Source organism: Phycodurus eques, chromosome 10, assembly GCF_024500275.1.
Source record: "Phycodurus eques isolate BA_2022a chromosome 10, UOR_Pequ_1.1, whole genome shotgun sequence".
Lineage (NCBI taxonomy): Eukaryota > Metazoa > Chordata > Actinopteri > Syngnathiformes > Syngnathidae > Phycodurus > Phycodurus eques.
Genome location: NC_084534.1, coordinates 12,059,735 through 12,074,977, shown reverse-complemented (window position 1 = coordinate 12,074,977; position 15,243 = coordinate 12,059,735). Strand labels below are relative to the sequence as shown.

Here is a 15,243-nt window from a genome sequence, read left to right as displayed (position 1 = left end):
AATGATTTTAATACGGAAATTAGGAAGGAAGTGGCGTTCTGAAAAGTATTTTCCTATTTGTTTATCGAATCTGTGTAATATGTAAACTTCACTTTTCCAATCAAACTACTGTAGTATCAGACTGGCGCTGTGGACTACATTTCCCTTCGTCACATGTGTTGCGTAAAAAACGTCAGAAATATTTCATCCAACCAATTAGCTTTGAGAATAGTGCGGGGCACCGTGACCTTGATTGGACCATTTTAACCAGAAGCAGCGGGCGGCGAGTGCAGCCGCTGTCTCCCAAATAAATGTCTACCTGTCACGAACCAAAGCAGAATTAAACCAAAAACTCCCACACGCCAAGCGGGACGGAGAAGGCGTTCAAAATGGGAGGAAATGGCAGCACGGCAAGGAAAGTGTCATTCGGATTGGACGAAGAAGAGAAGGTCACGGTTATTGAAGGAGTCAAGGTAACCGTCAACGTTGTTACGCTATTATTTTATTGGACTAGCGTTAATGATTGTTGGTTTGTGGGAGTTTGTGTCCTCACATGACCTGCTCATATTGCACTCAAACGCGCCTTCATTGACTCCCACTGCTTGCTACTTGGCACCATGAACAAATTACACCTTCTAGCTAAGCTTACCGTGGCGTGAATGTAAACTGTCTTTGCTGCTTTGCCCTCCATTGGGTGATTATTAGTATTGTGATTGACATGAGCTGGAACAGTTGTTTTGAAATGGGGCCAATAAATAAAGGGGAATATAAAGCTTTTACAATGTTGTTACTGCTAGATCAGTAGTGTGCAAACTTCTTTTCCCAAGGGCTATTATATTAGTATGTAATTAAATATTACAACATAATTTATTGTATTGGCCTCCTCAAGTTCTTATATTTTTGCGTAGCTTCCCCACATTAATGTTTAAGATCATCACCAAAAAATAAATATCTGACAAATATAACCCAAGTAAACTTAAAATGTTGTTTTGAAATGGTAATTAGATTTATTAAGGAAAAAATATATTCAAAGTTACCCGGCCCTCTGTGGGAAAAGTAATTGCACCCCTTGTTAAATCATAAATTAATTGTGGCTAATCAAATTTTTGGATTAATTTTCACTGATCACACCCAGCCTGATTCCCTCCAGACCTGTTCAATCAAAAAATCACTTAAACCAAACCTGTCGGACAAAAGATCTAAGAAAGCTGCAACAAAATGGCACAATCCAACAAATTCAAGAAATAAAGTAATTGACGTCTATCAGTCTGGAAAGGGTTACAACGCCATTTATAAAGCTCCTGAAATTGAGAAATTATGGAACAGTGGTGAACCTTCCCAGGAGTGGCTAGCCTGCAAAGATTACCCCAAGAGAACAGCAATGACTCATCAAGGAGGCCACATAGGAACTCAGGACAACTTCTAAAGAACTGCAGGCCTCCCTTGCCTCAGTTAAGGTCAGTGTTCATGACACAACAATAAGGAAGAGACTGGGCAAAAATGGCATCCCAAGTTCAAGTTCAAAGGCGAAAACCACTGCTGACCAAAAAGAACATAAAGGCTCCTCTTACTTTTGCAACAAAACATCTGAATGATTCCCAAGACCTTTGGGAGGATATTATATGGACTGACGAGAAGGTGTGTGTCTCTTTACATCTTGTGTAAATGTAGCACAGCATTTCAGAAAAAGAACATCCTACCAACAGTCAAACATGGTGTTGGTAGTGTGATGGTCTTGGGCTGCTCTGCGCAGTGTAGGCTGATGGTCTTGGGCTGCTGAGCTCCTTCAGGACCTGGACAACTTGCTGTGATTGATTGAACCATGAATTCTGCTCTTTAACAGAAAATCCTGAAGGAGAATGTTCAGCCATCAGTTTGTGACTTAAAGTTGAAGTGCACTTGGGTTCTGCAGCAGGATAACGATCCAAAACACACCAACAAGTCAACTTCTGAATAGCTTAAAAAACAATTTAAAAATGAAGGTTTTGGAGTGGGCTAGTCAAAGTCCAGACTTGAATCTGATTGCAATGCAGTGGCATTACCTTAAAAAGGCTGTTCATGCTAAAAAAAAAAAACAACTTCATTTTTGCTGAATTCCAACAATTCTGCAAAGAAGAGTGGGCCAAAATATCGCCACAGAGATGTGAAAGACTCATTGCCAGTTATAGAAAACACTTGATTTCAGTTGTTGCTGCTGAGGATGGCCCAACCAGTTATTAGGTTTATGGGGCCATTGCTTTTTCAGGGCCAGGTAACTTTGAGTATTTTTTTCATTAATAAATGAAATTACCATTTAAAAACTTGGGTTATATTTGTCTAATATTTGCATTTGTTTGATGGTCTTAAACAAAGTGGGGAAGCTATGCAAATATATAAGAATTTGAGAAAGGCGGGCAATACTTTTTCACGGCACTGTGTGTGTGTGTGTGTGTGTGTGTGTGCGCCTGATGTAAGTATTTAACATGTCACCATTTTTCTCAATAAATATACTTCCAAAGGTGCTATTGACTTGAAAATTTCACCAGATGTTGGGAACAACCCAAGTAATCCATATTGTACATACAAAGAAAGCAGAACAAATAAGATCAGAAATTAAGTTGTGTGTAAAAATATGAACTGACACATGGAAAAACTATTCAACACATGAAGAAAGGGAGGTCCAAAAAGGCATGGAAAGCCAAGACAACACCTAAAATCTATCAATAATCAAACAGCAATCCAGCCCCTTGTCAGTGCAAATGAATATCAGCTGGTTCAGTCCTAATTGATGACCTACAAAAAGGTCTCCTTGCCTAGGTGTGAGTCAAGACACATCTCATGAGGGGTAAGAGCAAAGACCTGTCTCAAGACCATCGCAAACTAAAGGCCTCTATATATTCCCGTGATTTTGCGGCCGACAATGCCCACATTGCATCACGTTACGGACGAATTGGCCCGTGCGGACCCTCTGTGTAGCTTGATGCGCACCATGCAAAAGTTGTTGCTGCACGTAGAACGCCACGGCGATCATCTTTCGTGATTAGTCCGTTTTAGTCACATGCAGTGATGACGTACTCAGCGTTCCCCTTGGTTCTACATACCATCTACGCCGCCGTAGATGGTATGTTGATCGATTCTTCTTGATCGATTTTGCAGCGTAATTAAACACATCATCTGGTCATCTTGGTCCATTTGTTCTAGCAGACACTGTTCCACGGTCGCCATTGTTGTTGCTTTGTTCCTTGTTACTGAAAGGAAAGTAAAAACGGCTACTGGAAATGGCTCAAAAAAAAATGCAGAGGAGACTCCACCCTGTGGTGTCCTAGCCAATACCAGCTGTAGCGACACCCCCGACTTGGAGGTGAACTGCAGTACATTTTCAAAACTGCGCTTGTGAATTGCGCTCGAGTATAAAGGCAAGCTACGCGCGGGACAGCCGCAGTGACGTCAGCGCGGTCGCCGTCCGCACGAGTATAAAGAAGCCTTAACCGTTGCAAAACATAATGATTGCCTTGGTTACAGGCGCATATCTAAGCTTATGAACGTTCCAGTAAGCACGGTTGGGGCCATAATACGTAAGTGGTAAGCCAATCCTACCACCATAGATTTGCCTCGATCAGGTACTCCTCGCAAGATATCTGACAGAGGAGTGCAAAGAATAATCAGAAGTTGTCCAAGAGCCAAGGACCACGTATGGAGAGCTTCGAAAAGACCTGGAATTAACAGATATACTGTTGTCACAAGGAAAACAGTGAGTAATGCACTCCGCCACCATGGCCTGTATGCACGCTCACCATGCAAGACCCCAGTGCTGGAAAAAAAAAGCCTGTCAAAGCTTGTTTAAAGTTTGAACAACATTTGGACAAGCCAGTTAAATACTGGGAGAATATATAATACAGATGAGAGCAAAATTTAATGTTTGGATGCCAAAATGCACACCATGTTTGGAGGAGAAATGGCACTGCACATTACCCTAAAAACACTGTACCAACAGTGAAGTTCGGAGGTGGGAACATGATGGTGTGGGCCTGCTTTTCAGCAAATGGTACTGGTAAACTTGACATTATTGAAGGAAGGATGAATGAGCAAATGTAACGAGACATTCTTGACGAAAATCTGCTGCCATCTACGAGGATGATGAAAATGAAAGGAGGGTGGACATTTCATCAGGATAATGATCCAAAACATACTGACAAGGAAACTCTCAATTGGTTTCAAAGAAAAAAAATAAAGCTGCTAGAATGGCCCAGCCAATCACCTGACTTGAATCCAATTGAAAATCTATGGAAAGAACTGAAACTCAACGTCCATAAAAGAAGCCCATGGAACCTTCAAGATTTCAAGACTGCTTGTGTGGAGGAATGGGCCAGAATCACACCAGAGCAATGCATGCGACTAGTTTCTCCATACAGGAGGCGTCTTGAAGCTGTCATTGAAAACAAAGACTTTTGCACCAAGTATTAAAGAACATGCAAACTCCACACAGGCGGGGCCGGGCTTTGAACCCCGGTCCCCAGAACTGTGCAAATGTGGGATTGGTTGAGTGGATTTCTGTTTTGCTGGAAAAACTCTAAACATGTTTGAAATACTATAATGTGATGCACAAAGACCATTGTTTACTGTTTTCCAGCTGTCAGATGACGTTCTTAGGCGAATGAGGGACACTCAGGGGTCTTGCAGCTCCGTGAGCCCACCACCTAAGCAAGACCATCACAAAACATCAAGTACGTTGCCGTTAATGATACTGTCCTGTATTAAGTGTTCCTTCTAGCAAGTTTGTTGCAACAGGAAGTGCCATTATATCTATCTATTTTGGTTTTCAGTTTTAAAATCATCCAGCCCCTCCGCCACAGAACTACAGAAGGAAATTCGGAGAAAGTAAGTGGAAGACAGTACATCTATCTATCCATGCATCCATCAATCCATAGTATCTCGCAATAGATTATCTAGCTATGAGTTATCTTTCTGAATTCAGTTTTGAGAATCAGCAGGCGCTGGTGCAGGAGCAGTTGGCCAGACTGGCCCAGAGGGATAGAGAGACTGCAATCGCCGTGGGGTTGGATGATCTGAGCCCTTCGCTCATCATTGAGAACGAGAAGGCCTGGGAAGAACAAGAGAAGGCAAAGATACTGGTGAGTCGCACTGTCTATCTGTAACATAATTCAGAGTAGTTCGAGTTGTCACTGTGTATTGGACTTTTTTTGTACTAAAATATCACCAAAATATCAAGTGTTGGCAAAAAAAAAACATACTTTCACACTTGACTATATCCCCAAAATATGTGAAAACCAGAAGCAAACAATGCAGTATATTTCAGTCAAACCTACTCATACAGTAAAACTGAAATCAGACACACTATAATTGTATCCAATTGGAAAAAAAAAATAATAATAATATGCATTTTCTTTATTATCTCCAGTTAAAGACGGTTTGCCAAAACCTTTTTACTGATCAACAGCCCCCTCTTCTGGTTGGATTTGGATTTGGAGTTACATTTTATGCTACGGGAACACTGTATTGTCCTTCAGTTTTAAATTTGTATTGATGCATAAACCGACCATCCACAGCATATGACCACTTGCACAATCTATTGGTCAATGAATCTGTTTCACATTTACAAAGATGATGTTCAGTTTTGATGAGATATTCATTTAACAATATGCTTGTTATTTTGGGTGAAGTATACAGTGATGAAGAACTGTGCTGCATCATGATGCTGCAGCCACATTGTTAAACTGTTTTTAGAAAGCTGTCATCTGCTCTAAAAAATCCAGGGGGGACGGTAACCCCAAAAGTGAAATGCCCCAAATATAGACCAATTTGGAGTCCAAACAATAATGTTGGGGAAAAATATTCCTCGAAAGCTGCACAAAAACCCACAAGGTGATCTGCCTCACATCATATGAGATCTCCAAACTTAAAGTGGGAGTAAGCAGGCCCAAAAAATTGCATGTAAATTCAACACAATTTGAACGAATAAAACAAATCGCTAAGTATATAAAATCAGGTTTTAAAACTTTAATAATAAGGGCCACCTCTCAGCTCTCAGACGCTGTGGGCGTGTCGAATGGATGCGCCAAAAGGAATCAAACATACTGAGGGGGTGATAGCTTATACGATGTAAAATCACGCAAGGAGGCTAAACTTCAAAATTGAATGGTTATTGTGGATTATAATCATAAAAATAAGCATACAAGTCAATTTACCCTAATTGTTGGTGACATAATGTCACAGCCGAACACGGCACCTGACGACAGCGGCACGTATGAGGAAGCCTAGGTAGTGAGACTGCCCCATTCACTAGTATCAAGTTACCCACGAAGCCATGTTGTCTCTGGTGAAGGTTTATAAAAAACGGATGGTGAGTTTAATGTTCAGCTCGACATCTGCGTGTGTCTTCAAAAAGTCAATTCATCGCTTTTTTTATTTCCTCATTTTTTTTTTGGGAGCTTGAAAAATGTCACTGATCTGTTCTGTAAATTGAGGCATCCAGCAAAGATGCATTTTCGGGGTGTAGCCATCATGAGCTTGCTAACTGCATGCTGTGTGGTAAAGGGGCCTTATGGAAGGTAAGCACAGCTAACTCACAACTGAGCAGCAGCCAAATGAAAGAACGTCACTTTCTACTTACATAGTGGGGGAGGGAACTAGATGCTAGAAAGTAAATATTGCCTTTTCTACTTTATTGAGGCAGTTTAAATTCATTTTGAGTATTCCACAGCAGGGTTCAGGGTGGACACTTACTGCTGCAAAACTTATGTTTGTAAATCATTTTATTGCAACGCCCACTGGTCAACTATTCCTTTTTTAAAAATGTGCTCTGTGAATACGTCTTAGTCCAGTTGAAAGGCAAGAAGTTCCCAAAACCGTTAACAATGGCAAAGATTAATCTCCCTTATTTAATTAAGCAAGCAGAACAGACATAAACAACTCCATAAAAGTGTAATCTGCAGTCTCTGTAATTCTCTGTATGTAAAGGTGAAAGACTCCAAACCTTATCACCCAAATTGCAAAAGTGCTAGAAATAAACTGAATCTTCACTAGCGCTGAGAGAGTATACATACTCTAGTTTGACTACGAGTGACAACAATAAATAGATGACACGTTGCAACACCCAACTCCTCTCTACACTTCCATTAGCACCTCCTACATTTGCTGTACTATTCTCTCCATCTCTGAGGTGTCATTCCTGCTACAAATTAAATTTAATTAGCATGTGCCGCCATTCACCACTGAACGACTCTCAATGTATTCAGACAAACAATAACAAGCATCTGTTTTATGTTACATTTAGATGTTTCCTGATAGGGTGACAAGAACGGATGCAACGTTTTCCCATTTGTTCTTTACCTTGCGATAAGTACATGTGCAGCAGGATACATATGTTGGATGCCAAGTTCATTTCAGTCAGATGTTCTTTATCCAATCTTTTGTTTTTATTTAATTTGATGCAAAATTTAATGTTTGTAAATTTCTACTCTCCTTAAAAGCTCTGGTTTTACAGATGGTCTGTAGAACACTTTTTGAGAAACACTGCTTTAGAACATTGTAATTGACTGCAAATAGGACATGATGTATTGAGAAGGGAGATGAGTTTTTCACATTAATTTAAAAAAATCTTTTGACACTCTCCTGTACTTTTTCCAGCGGAAGAAATTCATTCAGCAACTAAAATTTGAGATTTACTGTTCAAATGATAAATGCTTGGTCTTTTATAATGATGCTATCAGCGTAACCCTGATGGTTAAGATGCATTTGTTAGCAAGATAAGTTGTGATACATCCATCCATTCATTTTCTGAGCCGCTTCTCCTCACTAGGGTCGTGGGCGTGCTGGAGTCTATCCCAGCTGTCATCGGGCAGGAGGCGGGGTACACCCTGAACTGGTTGCCAGCCAATCGCAGGGCACATATAAACAAACAACCATTCGCACTCACAGTCACACCTACGGGCAATTTTAGAGTCTCCAATTAATGCATATTTTTGGGATGTGGGAGGAAAACGGAGTGCCCGGAGAAAACCCACGCAGGCACGGGGAGAACATGCAAACTCCACACAGGCGGGGCCGGGGATTGAACCCGGGTCCTCAGAACTGTGAGGCTGACGCTCTAACCAGTCGCCCACCGTGCCGCCAGTTGTGATACAGTATATCAATATTAATAAAATGTTGCATAATGCAAACAAGGCAAAAGGACAAAACCGTCTTGTAATTGCAGCTTGTCACTGAAGTTGGAGAATTGTTTTTTTTCTCCGTTAGTGATGAAGTCTGTGATGAGAAGTGGTATGCACATTTGGTCATGCTGATGTCCGTTCTCTCTCACACATACTATTTCCTTTTAACACTTCAGCCAGACTGTTGTGTGGGCAGTTGACAGGAAATTGTGCACTTCTGTCACACTGTGGTGAGTTGCTCAAACATCAGTGTCGGTCAGTTTTAGGCAGCTTTGTATAATAGAGGATGCAAATGAATTGGCTCTGTATTCAGACACATCTCATTTTGGTTTTACCACAACATTTTGCTTGAAATTAATTTTGGAGCCCTTTGCATGTCTGTTATTGCTCAGGAAGACTATTGTCGAGCGAAGGTTGTGGCACCTAAAGTGGGCACTAGATGGCGTTATTGAAGCATGTTTATGTTCATAAAGGGTTTGGACTCATTCTCTGCACAGCAACATGTGCTTCTCGGCAATGTTTCTCTTGTATTTTTTTATGTGTGCCTTTCCAACCTGTCCTCGTGCCCGAGATCAAAGCATTTGACACTGCCCACTAGAAAGATGATAAAACACTGACTGAAAGCAAACAGATGATCCCACACATTGAAAATGTAGTGGCTGGCCGCCATGGGCTCAAGACATCGCAATTGGGTGGAGCTGCTGTGTTTTACACTGTTTTACATTCTTCGATTACTGATATATTTCACATATTCTGGGTAACCAACCAAAATGTAATTCTATTCTGCTGTTTGCATTGATCGTCACAATCTCCTGCACACTGTTCCGTCTGCTCAGATGACTTGGTCTGCTTTGATGGGTCACTCTGTTGAACCAGATAGACGTGTTCCTTCTGCCGTATTCAAGCAAAGGTTTTCTGTACAGTATGTGGATGTACTGTATATGATGACATATATCCAAAACGGGATACATGTTAGCAAGCATAGGTTGCCACATTAAGCAGTAAATTTGGTTCAGTACCATGTTTTGGTTTGTTTTTATTGTCAAACTTTTGGGGCTCTAAAAGTGCCTGTTGATTGGTCTTCTGTGCAACAATGGTACAGCACCGTTTTTTTCCCCTCCCCCTCCTTCAGTGGATGAAGGATTCAAAGCCATTTATAGTTCTTGTTTACAGATAATAGTTGAATTCACTGGTGAGTTATACAGTGTCGTGTTGGTATAAAACCACTCTATTTACATAGCTGTCACAGCTATTGCCATCTGGCCAACACACCCCATGGTGGAAAAGAGCCAGTTCAAATTAGTGATGGGCATGTCCACATTTACATGACAACAATCTAGTTACAGCTAGAGCTTTCCGTTAAAAAAAATAAAAATAAAATAAAAATCCGCCAGCAGTCCAAAATGTTTTTTTAATGATCCCTATTCACACAAAGCTGCAAAAACAACAACCAGAGGACACTTTAATTTGCATGTGTGTCTGTAACAGAGGTGCGTATAATTAGCTGATTGTCTTCCCTTTCTGACAAAAGGTATATTTTTAGTCTACGGCCCACCGTATATTCAGGGTGAGAATTTGAGTTATGTGAGTAATGTCTCTCTCCGCTCTCCAGGTACATGTACAGTACCAAGATCATTATTTTGAGTGGCACACACGCAACAGCTGTGTTCCACCACTGATGAATGAATGTCACATACTCACACAAGATGTAAAAGATGGAAAATACTTCGACCAGAACGATAAGATCAGTGTTTTCAAAAACCTGAGCCCTAGTTTAAAAGTTTATTTTTGCCCTCCAAATTCTGTTGTTGCGTAAACAATACAGTTTTAAACAGCACCTAAATTTTCTTGATTGACTAAAGGGAACTTAATGATAAATAATCAGTTAATTGTTATTTTTAGGGTACACAGTATTTGCTATACATTACATTTATCATGGCATAAAATACAGGCATGTGTGTTTTTGCCTATACTCTAGTGTACATCTTTATTTCAAGTATACTCTAATTCCAAGGCGGTAGCTCTGCCAGGCTGGGTTATCACACTTCATTCACTCTCCATTAGTGTATAGTAGGGTTGTAATCAAGGGACAGGAAAATCCCTCTCTAAGTGTTCGAAACTCCTGTTTCCATCCCAGTATCATCGTGAACAAATTAATGCTGCCTGGATGCTGGTCTTTTTTTGGCCACGAACTCGTAGAGACAGAGCTGACAGTGCAAATGCTAGTTGCAGCCAAGGAGTGCACACAATTTTGCTTCACTTTCTTCAACACGCAACAACAAAAGATGAAGTGATTATTATGCCTGTCTCTAGTTCAGATGGATCCAGCAAAATTGGTCACACAAACCAGTGTACCAGACTTGCTATATTCCCACATGCAGGATCATAAATAAATACATTTTGCCTTTATAGAGAGAATATTGGAGCATAATAGTAAGCAATGTGAGGTAGCAGCAGTGTCAGGAACAGTAATCACTTGGAAGCATCTGGCAAGAGGGCTCATCTACAGGCTCCGACAGGGACGGGCTATCTAGCACACTATGTAATAGATTCAGATGTCTGAATCCGACAGGCATTCAGCTCGATAGCCTGAATTGCTTGTTAGCAAAGACAGAAGAGGGGGGCAGGCAGTGAACAGAGGGGAAAATAGATTTGTGTAGAAGGAAAAGGATATTGCAGATTCAGGTACACACGTGTAACATTACTATTCATAATGGTTCTGTTTAAATTTTGTGAATCAAGCACACACAAATTTTAACATTAATCCAGACATATTGACTCATGGTTAAACCGGTTGTTATCAGCTCCTCTAATCACGGTGTGACATTTTTTTTCCTCATGTTAATGCCGCTAAGCCCTTTGTACACGGCACACACTCTAACACACGTGATTTGCTGATGAGGAGAGTCCTCACCGGCTGACGAGATTTCGATCGGTGCGCCGCTGTGACGGAGGAGGGAGTGCCCTGGCACAAATCTTGTCAGCTCAAATTACAAATGTTGTAGGAGTGGAATACATATTCCATCAGTGAGCTGAGGCTATGTAATAAGACAGGAGGGCTCAAGACCTTTTGGTCACATGAGAAATGTTTCCCAGAAGCTTGCACACAAATTAACATGCAATACTGTTTGAGCTCGAACAATTAAAGTGGTGGTTAATCATAGTCAAGTAGCAACAGGGCACACCCCAACTAAGACGAGTGTTAAATATTTTGCATGTTCTTCATCTTCCTAAATTTTACTCAGGCAATAGCAGTAAACTACCGCTATTTGTGGGACCAAGCCCTGTCGCGAATGGGGCTACAGTATATTCTCAAGTTCTCCCGCTCCTGGCTTGCGCACTTTCTAGGTACATGAATTCTCCCGTACTGACTCTGGCTCACCCACCGTGCGTAAGCGTTGGATGTGTTCGCAACTGCCCAGGGGCGTTGCTCGGTTTTATGGATAAGAGGGGCTTAGCCCCCAGGAGATGCACAGGATGTAATCGAATGCAGCGCGCGAGCACAAAATTTCACAAACGATAAACAAAGACTGACAAATTGCTTTTCAATGTTTTTGGACAAATTTTAAAACAATACAATACTGGGTAAAAGTTCAGTCACTGTTAGATTTGTAGTGTTATTGCAGTCTGTTTTTTTTTTAATGCAGTACAGAAACACAGGAAGTATGTTCACAGCATTAACACACGCACACAAAAATTTGGGTGGCAAATAGGTCAGTCACTCTGTTGTGACTCAGATGCTGAAGTGGGTCTTTTCTGATTGACATTACTGCAAGACTTTGACTTCTGCCCCTTCAAGATAGATTGAAAAACATTTAATTAATAACTGATCAACATAGAGTCTTGACTTTGGCTCACAACACTAACTGTTTAGTCAAATATTTTTGAAGTTGCAGAGATTATATTTTGGGCGCGTATGTGACCAAAATTGATGGAGAAAAATATGACTTGATTAGTTTTAAATTAAATAATAAAATAGTTTTAAAGTCGTCTGTGAAAGTATCTGGGACAGGTTAGTTTGGCTTATAGTTATCGCTTGGCTCTCTTCACTTTCTAATCATTACTCTCCTGAATAAAATTTCAAATTAATAAATTATACGATGCACCTTGACTGAAATGCTTCATATTTTATATCAATATTGATCTCGTTTGGTGTGCGTCCCACGTCTGAGACCCACAAAAATAAGCAGGAATGCATGAAGCATATTCATTCTGCGTCTGTAGACGCATGGTTTAAGACCTGTCCTACGTATGTGTGTGTTGTTAATGAGCATGCACACACAGCGAATCAGAAGTATGAATCTTGTCTTGGTGCTAGCCAATCAGAGGCAGAGAAGGGCGGATTATCGTTCCATACAATGGACATGAGTTTTTTCTGGACTCGATACATTTTCATTGTTTTGGTAACACCCGCCACGCCGCTCGCAGCGCAACAAGCCACTGGCAGAATGCCGTTTGCTCCGTAGATGCACACAACTGCGACAAAGGGAAAGTTAACTGTTGATTAAATTCGTTAGCCTGCGAGCTAACGAGCTAAGGGCTGGTGTTAAAAAGCTCACTCGACCGCGGCGACGTCGTTAAAAGGCTCGGATTTGTGTGCGTGTGTCTTCCCCACATAAGCACACACACACGTATGAGAAACTTAACTGTTTATAAACCATGACCACAGCAGGGCACGTTATCAATATTCAGGCAGTAGTTGACTTCAGCGAACTCATTTTCAGCGTCATTTGCTTGCTTGCTTACATCACTGTTTCAGCAGCTCGAGGGTGGGGCTTATTTTACATTTTATGTTTTACACGTAACATCGGCAACAAGAGTTGATCCGCTAGTGCATCTTGTTTTAATTGGGGAAACGCTCTTTAAGTAGCTGCCATTAAGTCTCTTCTAAAAAAATAGAACGCGGGACGCTTCCATGTTAGCAAGCTATAGAACCATCTCAAGTCTCCCTTTCATAGCCAAGATTGTTGAGAAATAAAATTTTAATCAAGTCAGCAATTTCTTGAACTTAAAATTTCAATCAGGTTTCCAAACTCATCACAGTACAGAATCTGCTCTTATCAAAGTGCTCAATGATATAAGGTTGAATACTGACTCGAGAAAGGTGTCAATTCTCGTCTTGTTGGATCTCACTGCGGCTTTTGATACAGTAGATCATAATATACTGCTGAACATATTGGGCACGTGGGTAAGACTGAATGTTACCTTAAATGGTTTAGGTCCTACCTGGAGGAAAGAAGTTATTTTGTAACCATTGGAAGTGTTCAATCTCATCGAATGGCAATAAGTGGAATAAGTTGCTAACAGAAGTGATGTCAGCCCCAAGTGTGAATGTTTTTAAATCCAGGTTAAAAACTGTTATTTTTTTCTCATTCTTTTTAAAAGCATTTCCACTTTTAAATAATATGTATTGCACTGTATGTTGTTTTAATTGTACTTTTATTTTTTTCTCATTGTTTTAAATGTTTGTAAGCTGTTTTTTTTCTTCTTCTTTGTTTTGAAATGCTTTTAATCACGTAAAGCACATTGAGTTACCTTGTGTATGAATTGTGCTATATACTGTAAATAAATTAGCTTTGCTTTTTATTGGTGATGATATGTCGTATGTCTTCAGAGTTATAAGGGTCTGCTGGTAGTTTCTGTGGCTTCACCCGGACACATCTCAATTTTTGACCATCTGCTCCTGTTTACAGGGAATAAGCCAGCACAGTGGTCACTATTTGAAATTCACGAGGCGACTCATTGAGTTGCTGCAACTTAATTTTTGCACAGCAGCGCTTTCTATAGAAATGATAAGTCATATTTGGGACACACGAGGCAAAAATAGAGTTGCATATTGATATATATCTGTTTCCTACCTTGTTAAATCATGGTTGATAATTATTGTGAAAAATCATTAACGTGATCACTCAGTGTTTTCACATAGACCAGGGGTGTCAAAGACATTTCTGTCACGGGCCACATCGGAGTTATAACTTCCCTCGGAGGGCCGTACGACTGTGGACCGAAAGATTGAAAGATATTGAAATTTTTTTTATTGAAAGAGATTGAAATTGCCCGTAGGTGTGAATTTGAGCGCGAATGGTTGTTTGTTTGTATGTGCCCTGCGGTTGGCTGGCAACCAGTTCAGGGTGTATCCCACCTCCTGCCCGATGATAGCTGGCAGAGGTTCCAGCACGCCCGCGACCCTAGTGAGGAGAAGAGGCTCAGAAAATGGATGGATGTTTTGTTGTTGGCCTTTGAAAAAAGATTCACATATAAAAAAGAGGTAGTTGGAGATTGATAACTAGAAGATGGATAGACAGAATAATTATCTATGTTGTATTTAAATACAAAACAACAAACAAATACCACTGATGTCTTTTCTCGCAAATTTGATTTCTCGTGTTTATAATCCATCCATCCACTTTCTGAGCCACTTATCCTCACTAGAGTCGCGGGAGTGCTGGAGCCTATCCCAGCTATCATCGGGCAGGAGGCGGGGTACACCCTGAACCGGTTGCCAGCCAATTGCAGGGCACATATAAACAAACAACCATTTGCACTCACATTCACTCCTACGGTCAATTTAGAGTTGTCAATGAACCTCGCATGCATGTTTTTGGGATGTGGGAGGAAACCGGAGTGCTCGGAGAAAACCCACGCACGCACGTGGAGAACATGCAAACTCCACACAGGCGGGGACGGGGATTGAACCCCGGTCCTCAGAACTGTGAGGCAGACGCTCTAACCAGTCGGCCGCCGTGTTTATAATATTAAAGTTTGTTCATTCCATATTCAGTGTTTAAGCAAAATGTAAGTTTGTTGTCATATGATAAACTTAAAGGCTACATTTCTGCAGAGAAGGGAAACATGCACATCGCATTGATTTTTCATTAAATATTGAGTTTGGCCCGCGACGTTGTCCCAATTTGTAATTTTGGCCCACCGTGAATTTGAGTTTGACACCCCTGCGCAATGGTGTTCCAAAGGCTAGGGCCCGGACAGCAAAAGCTTTGTCTCTTTGGTAACAAGTCGGGCCCCAGGAAGTGTTCGTAGAACCCCACCGGATGTTCTCAAGCAGGGGACAGGCTCAAAAGCCATATACAGAATATATTCGTTTTAATAATAAATT

The 15,243-nt window shown here is 40.9% G+C and overlaps 1 protein-coding gene across 2 annotated transcripts in view; it reads left to right on the top strand.

Moving 5' to 3' along the window:
* The first annotated feature begins 222 nt into the window (after window positions 1-222).
* Window positions 223-15,243, top strand: part of LOC133409254 (MICOS complex subunit mic25a-like) — a 68,675-nt gene continuing 53,654 nt past the window's right edge. For both annotated transcript variants that reach the window (XM_061689040.1, XM_061689039.1), the window contains exons 1-4: window positions 223-452; window positions 4,589-4,682; window positions 4,782-4,836; window positions 4,934-5,090. In XM_061689040.1, the coding sequence (XP_061545024.1) occupies window positions 369-452; window positions 4,589-4,682; window positions 4,782-4,836; window positions 4,934-5,090 (390 nt within the window). In that variant the 5' untranslated portion in view covers window positions 223-368. The remainder of the gene's footprint in view (window positions 453-4,588; window positions 4,683-4,781; window positions 4,837-4,933; window positions 5,091-15,243) is intronic.